Source organism: Lingula anatina, chromosome 2, assembly GCF_051362555.1.
Source record: "Lingula anatina isolate TDL-2025a chromosome 2, LinAna3.0, whole genome shotgun sequence".
Classification (NCBI taxonomy): Eukaryota; Metazoa; Brachiopoda; class Lingulata; order Lingulida; family Lingulidae; genus Lingula; species Lingula anatina.
This window is the reverse complement of record NC_141768.1, coordinates 34,999,165-35,006,091: the sequence shown is the minus strand read 5'-3', so window position 1 is coordinate 35,006,091 and position 6,927 is coordinate 34,999,165. Positions and strand designations below refer to the sequence as shown.

Below are 6,927 nucleotides of genomic sequence, written 5' to 3'. Positions count from 1 at the left end.
TGAAAGTATTTTTAATAGAGATAAAAAAGAGAAGACCAATTCCAGTTGAATTAAATGAAAAGGCTTAGTAATGTTTGTGTGTGTGTGCTGGCCTTTCAACATGAAAGAAAAATGTTGGAAATCTAATTAATAAATTTTTCCAACTTCAAAGATGACCTGAAATTTGAAAAAAAAATTAACTACAAAGGGAAAAAGTTGAGCACTTTATTTTAATTCCATTTCCTATGTAAAATTTGAATCACAGATGTTACTGGTATTTTTGTTTCACAAAAATATTGCTCAATCATGCAATGAAATCTTTGGAGTGCAATAAACATCTAAAATTACCCGGTTCTGGTAATGAAATGGTTCACTGTCTTTACACCTTTGAAACGTACGTGTTTAGATACAAACATTCACAAAAAAAATTGAATGGGACTTTAAAATAGTATTGCTGGGACAACGATACAATATGGCTAACAGTGGGTTATTTAAAAAGTGATTGTGCATTTTATCCTATAAAAATATTGCTAAGCATGTATTACATAATTATGTAATGAGTTGAAAGCACTAAACCCTATCCCACTGCATGGATAAAAGGTACAAAAATAGACTAAAATTTGACTGATGTCTAAATTTCAAAATCATTTTACCTATTTATAACAGTCAAGGAAAAAATCTTCCCAATCAACAGACAACATTATGACCCTGAATTGTATCTGTAAATGATTAACAAACCCTTAGTTTGGACCATTTAAAAAATATTGCTTTTTTGCACACAAGATGTGTGTTGGGTAGATAAAATACACTCCTCTTTAAATTTCACCTTCTCAAAAATAATTCTCTATAGTACAACAAAATTTACACCCAGTACCTTACATGGTATTACCTCTTGGAGATGATACTGAAGTATCCAAATGACACTGAATACTAAAATGATAGTCCAAATAATAAGCACTGCCAATATCTAGCAGTTTGAAGTCTCCCTGGTGATGGTTTAACATTTTTAATAATGCTTAATTCCCTCCATCTTCAATAGGATGGATCAACATTAACTACAATCAAGACCACATAATATGAATTTCACCAAATGGTGTCCGACTTCATAAAAGAATGTAAAAGAGATTGACAAAACAGTTTGTAATCAAAAGTCTACCTGGTAGAAGTCAAGACATAAACAGAAGATGTGTAAAAGCATTATGCTAGTGTGAAGGAGATCAATTAATCAGATATTTTAAGAAATCGAAGGTGAAACCTCTGAATGATTCTTTCCAACATTGCACTTATCAACTATTATTTTCGATTACTACACAGATGTTACTAAGGCTTTTGAGCTTTAAAGCACCAGAGGCAACACTGATTTAGTACGAAGTGAAATTTCATAGAATTATAAAGGAGCATTCTTCAGTGGTTTAAAGTAGTAGTTTTTCAATCCACCCTATATATTTTGAACTGACTTTGGACTTTTCCCTCTAAATCTGCACTGCAAGCCCTGCTGAAGAAACATTATCCCCACCTCCAGCAGTTTGAAACACTTGGGTGCAGACAAGAACCGGAGCAACACAAAACTCGTAGTTGCCCTCTTTCCAACATGACACTGGCCGATTATTCTCAAATGAAATCCTTCTGCTTCCATGTGCCTGACTAGCAGCAAAAGATTCATCAATAATTAACCTTGCTTTTTCCAAATGAATGAAGTTGGACCCGCAGACATGGCGATTTGCTGTTAACGAGGCCTTAGCAGCAGCAGACATGGTGTTCTTCCATGGTGAGCCAGAGGTGGTTATAATTGCTTGGTAAGCCAAGGTGTGGACATGGAGTCTTGTCAGTTTTCTCCTATTATTTTTTTCTGATGTTTGACTGAGAATTTTATACACGGCTCTCATCTGATCAAGCACATGAGCAATCCTGGGATAGGCATCTGATATTAATGTCGCAGTACCATTCATTAAAGCACTGTATAAATTGGGCAGTTCCTGCTCATTCATCCCCAGTGAGTCTGAGTATGGGATAACATGCTCTACCAAATCTTGCAAAAGTGCTTCTTCACTGAATGAGGCCATTTCAAAATGAATCATGGTATTATTAGAAGTCGTAGCTAAAACTTCTCCAAGCTTTTGTAGGCGTTCTTTGCGGACACCTGAAAGAAAAAGATGTGTCTCACATCCTTGGAAAAAATTGATATAAAATCCAAAATCTATTTTACATCTACCACACTAAATATCCCAAGCATCAAATCTGTTGCTTTTAGGACACCCTTAAAATCTGTAAAGTGCTGTACTAAATGACTAGATATGTTAAATAAATTTGTATTTAACCCATGTAATATAGTGACAGGTGTAAGTATGCCATTTTATTTTATAACTTTAATAAAAATAACCACAAAAAAGTTTAAATCACACCCCTCATTCTAAAGGTACGTAAGTGTTAATTCTTAAATAGTTTTGTTAATTGTTATGCAAATGCTGCTTTGTGTGTGCTTCCAACCTCTTATTTAGTCATCTACCTGGCTTGAAAGGAAAACTATCCATCATTTGTAGACCTCCCACAACGAGTAGTTGGGGAGAGAAAGAGGCTGCTGCTTGACTGAACAGTTCAAGGGAGTCAATGTATGGATTAAACTGGTCACTGTGAATACAAAATCTAAAGAAAAAAAAAAGGTAAAAATTTATTACTGCTGCCTCAAATGTAAAATTCATATTCCATGCATTATCATCATATGACAAATCTCTGTAAATATGAGTACATTATATTTAAGTTTTTATGTAATTGCAATAACTTAATTACACAAAATATATTTTCTTTGTAGGTAGAAAATATTTGAAAAATCCCTTCCATTTGTTTTATATGTATATAATTATTTCAACACACCTGTTGGCCCTTGGAGATTTGAAGTTACCCCAAGATGTCCCTGTAGCATATTCTAAGGCTATGTGGATGTCCTCGTTGTCTATTGTACCTCCAGCAACTGAAAAGAAAAAAATGCCAATTCTATTTCATTCAAAAAAGGCTCCATCCTGCAAGCATGGCCCTACTAGTAATTCAATTATAAAACTTAAATATGTATAATTTTGAAAAAATTACACAACAAACTTATGCTAGATAAAGACAAAAAAAACTATGAAGCAACAGGAGACAGACATTTTGATACATTCTGAAAAAAAACTATATTGCACTTGAGGCCTGTTTGCACAAAACTGACTTTTAATATTTGATTCAAATAGGCCAGCAAGATGGGGAGAAACTTTGGCTCCAAGCATCACTTCACATCCCTCTTTAGCAAACCTCTGGGCCATCACTGGCGCATTTCCACCAACTGCCCACCTAGTGAAGGAATGCCGCCTTGCCTCATTTACAATGGATTCAAATAGAGTCCTGTTTTCAATATATCTCCTGGAGTTAAAAAAATAAAGACATAAAAAAAATAAGGGTAGGGATATATTTCATCTTACTTACATAAATTTAGAATAAACAACTTTAAGAAGATGTTTATAATTGACAAAGAATAATATAAGCAAGGAGTTATAACAGTTATAACTCCTTGATATAAGATACAGTTGCATGCACACAGTACTGGTATTTTCTTTTAAAACCCAGCATGGCATATGTTTTTTTTATAGTACTTTGTCAAAAAAGAATTAACAATAATATGCCCTTGCAAATGTAAAATATGAAAATTACACATTTATGATCAAACTAATTCAAAATATGTCTTTATGCGCTGGTAACTTGATAAACTGTATATTGGGTAGCTCTATTTATTTTGTAAACAATCAATGTGTTCCGTACTTACTCTCCAGCAGCTCCGTGTCTAAAAAAGTACGAAAAAACTTTCCCTAGCTCATCTTGGTCCCTTATCACACTGTAATGCTCAGGTATATCTGGTGGAATGAAGCCTAAGTTATGGAAAATATCAGTTGCGTTAACAAATCCGTCTACACAAGCGCCAAATCCAACTGCAACTCTAGTCCGTGTTTCAAAGCTAACTTTTTTCTCCGCACGAAGCAATCCTCTCAACACAGAGTCTAAGCGATCGTTGAGGATTTTATCATTGTAGCTTCGGTGCAGATACGCTACTAATGCCACAAAAATTGAAATGGAAACAACACCACCGGCCTTCGTCAATAACGACATAGCTCTTTGCACTGGGGATAATTTTAATAGACTAATCCTACTACGGTGTGCCTTGCTGTGTGTGTTGTGATTATTATTTGGGTCAAGCATAAATACGGAGCAAATACCATTTGGGACAGGTGCTTGAATTTTCACTCTATTTCAATGTACATGTTTTCTTTTGAATGGTTATAAAATAATTAATATAACTATCTTAATCAAAATTCGCTTTATCATACTATTTACTTTTATAATGTAATTGGTCTTCAGTCCGTGGTGCGGCGCCAAGGATTGAATTTTGCCTTGTATTTGTCCACTGGTATTTGTCGTTCACCAAATGAAGTAAGTACGGCACTTTCAGCGTTAACAAGCAGATGCTGAATCTTCTTATAATCTAACACTATACTGCTAAAAGAATCCACTCAGCATCATATATTTGTCCAAATCCTAACGAAGTAGAGACATAACCAAGAAAATAGGTTCAATGAATTATTGGTATGAAAATCCTGGCTTGAATGCTTTAAATTACTTTTTGATGTATCTATTTTGTTATTATGTACAGACACAGACATGGCGGTACATAAAGTCGTCAACAGTGTGCTTTTTAAACCACCTTGTTACCAAACCCACCTGTTGACTGTGCATGATTAAAATTTGTTTTCCACTTTGCTGTTATGCATGTATTATAGCATCAAAACTGACATTATAACCCATTTTGTGTATTATCAGACATGGAGAAAACTTAATTTGCAGGTACTGATGGACCACAGGTCCTGCACTCCAAAAAATCCTTAGGTCCTTATACTTAAATGCAGGTTAGAATTATGTCATTGTTATCACAGCTTGATTTTATATACCTTACGACGGATATTGAATTGAAGGTTATTAAACCATATATTATACATAATCATGCATATGGCACTTTACGTGTTCAGCATGGTGAGCCTGCTTTCCACTGCAGCAATCCACCCATTGCTGTTACACCAGTGGATAGATGGGAACTGAGTAGGAGGCAGTTTCCCCATGACTAGTATCATTACTTTTTTTTTTTTAATATAACCTCTGTTTTTTTTTTTTTTAATGTAACTTCAGATTAACAGAATATGTGTCATTGAGAACCTGGAGGATGCTAGGGCCTCATCATCACATCCTTGTCCAGGTATCACTGACCCCAAGTTGCAGTCCTATGCCAAGCTGCCCCCAAGTGAGGGGGCTGCTAGCTATGGGACTGCAGCTGATAAGCCTGTGCCTTACTATCAGCACGTGGAGTACCAAAAAAGGAACAATATGATGGTTTGTCCTACATCCATTCGTGCTCAAAATTGTGTTGGGAATATTGCATGTCCAGATGTCATTTGCATGGCTTGGAGAGCAATGCATTGGACTTTAAGAGTGTGTGTGCAATTTGAAGCCGAAGGTATGTGGAATTATTTCAAGTGACTGTTATCAAGAATAGGTGCACTGCATTTTAAGATCTAGTCATTAATAGCTGCATACCTTGTAGTTGTTTAAAATCATTTCATGTGGACATTAGCCTACAGACATGGCAAATGTAATTGTGCAAATTTGGTTTTACCCAATTTTTGCAATTTTGTATATCTTCACGTTTTTCATTTGATAAATCATAAAATTTATAGCTTTTTGTAATTATTTCAGGTTATTTCTTCATATAGTGACAAAGCAAGTCCAATCCAGCATCTGATCAGACTACACAATAGCATATACAAGGCTCAGAACATGTTTGCTCCTCATTGCAACGTATACTATTTTAGTGACACCCCTCATCTTGTAAAGCCTGTGAGAAATAATCTAGCTTCTTCAGGATGGGAGAAAAACACCAAACATCTATGGGTACGGATTACCATTTGTTACTTGTATGATTGACTATAGCTACTTAGAAGATACAGGTCAGGGATGAATTTTTTTGGTGGATTTGCCACTTTTTGATATCCAAAAATACTTCACAGACATATATCTTGGAAGTCATTTATAACACCCTCTTTGTCCCTTCAAAGCACATTCTATCACCAAAACAGTATAAAAAATGACTTTTGCACCCCCAAAATAGTAAGATATATTTACCACTGACCAACAGAAAAACAACTTGGGTAAGAAATATGTTATCAAAGGTCTTCCCAGTTTATCGTGCCAGGGATGTTGATCCATTGGAGGTAGGCTTCCAAAAAAAACCCTTTATTTTGCAAATTTTAGGGTTTTGCACTTTAAGATATGATGTTGATGATAGAAATGAATTTATTTATATGTATGTGATATAAAGACATATATAATACTCCAGAATTCTTTCTTTGGTTCAGCTGTATGATATTGAATAGTCCTTTAAAGTAAACATGGTGTTTGGAGCATTTTAATTGCCACACAATAACCACAATCCATAAATATTTCAGACATTAAACATGATGGTGGTCCTGGACCCTGGTAGTAACCTAGTGCTGTATACAAGCACCACACAAGTGAACAGTATCCATGTTCCAGGCATTCTTTTGGCCACGTCTTCCACCTCCTTGTCCTATCCCCCTGTACCAGACAGTCCGTAGACCTCCCAGTGACATGGACATGGGATTTGAGGAGGTATTACACACTAATTGAAGAAGTCGCTGTTTAAAGACACTGAAAGCTTTTTAAAAGACATTATAGGGGCTTGACAGAAAAATACATTGATATACTTGAGTTGAAATTGAATTTTACATTTTGAAGCCAATATATGGATGAAATTTCTGTTACAGTTGAGCCCAGACCTCCAGGTTGACTATATGACTCGTATAGTTGGAAGAAGCTTGATCCAGACAGCGAAGAGACCAAGAAAATGGTCAAGGA

General features: G+C 35.3%; 1 protein-coding gene and 1 long non-coding RNA gene across 2 annotated transcripts; one reads left to right on the top strand and one right to left on the bottom strand.

The window, feature by feature from the left end:
• Positions 1-190: 190 nt before the first annotated feature.
• On the bottom strand, positions 191-4,198 carry LOC106163013 (ADP-dependent glucokinase-like). Its single transcript, XM_013540478.2, has 5 exons — positions 3,773-4,198; positions 3,182-3,372; positions 2,851-2,947; positions 2,486-2,622; positions 191-2,119 (listed from the first exon to the last, which is right to left on the bottom strand). The coding sequence occupies exons 1-5, from the start codon at positions 4,111-4,113 to the stop codon at positions 1,452-1,454; spliced, it is 1,434 nt and encodes a 477-aa protein (XP_013395932.2). The 5' UTR covers positions 4,114-4,198; the 3' UTR covers positions 191-1,451.
• A 964-nt stretch (positions 4,199-5,162) lies between these two features.
• LOC106163018 (uncharacterized) lies at positions 5,163-6,681 on the top strand. Its single transcript, XR_015332952.1, has 3 exons — positions 5,163-5,509; positions 5,749-5,943; positions 6,498-6,681. It is a non-coding gene; the product is annotated as an uncharacterized LOC106163018 (long non-coding RNA).
• The last annotated feature ends 246 nt before the right edge of the window (positions 6,682-6,927 follow it).

What these genes read in the sequence shown, in the direction of transcription:
- LOC106163013 (XM_013540478.2), bottom strand. Translation starts at nt 4,113, where the DNA reads ATGTCGTTATTGACGAAGGCCGGTGGTGTTGTTTCCATTTCAATTTTT. An exon ending in AGACACGGAGCTGCTGGAGA is followed by an intron (nt 3,373 to 3,772) that starts GTAAGTACGGAA and finishes TTTTAACTCCAG; the next exon opens with GAGATATATTGAAAACAGGA. An exon ending in TAGTTTTCCTTTCAAGCCAG is followed by an intron (nt 2,120 to 2,485) that starts GTAGATGACTAA and finishes TTTTTCTTTCAG; the next exon opens with GTGTCCGCAAAGAACGCCTA.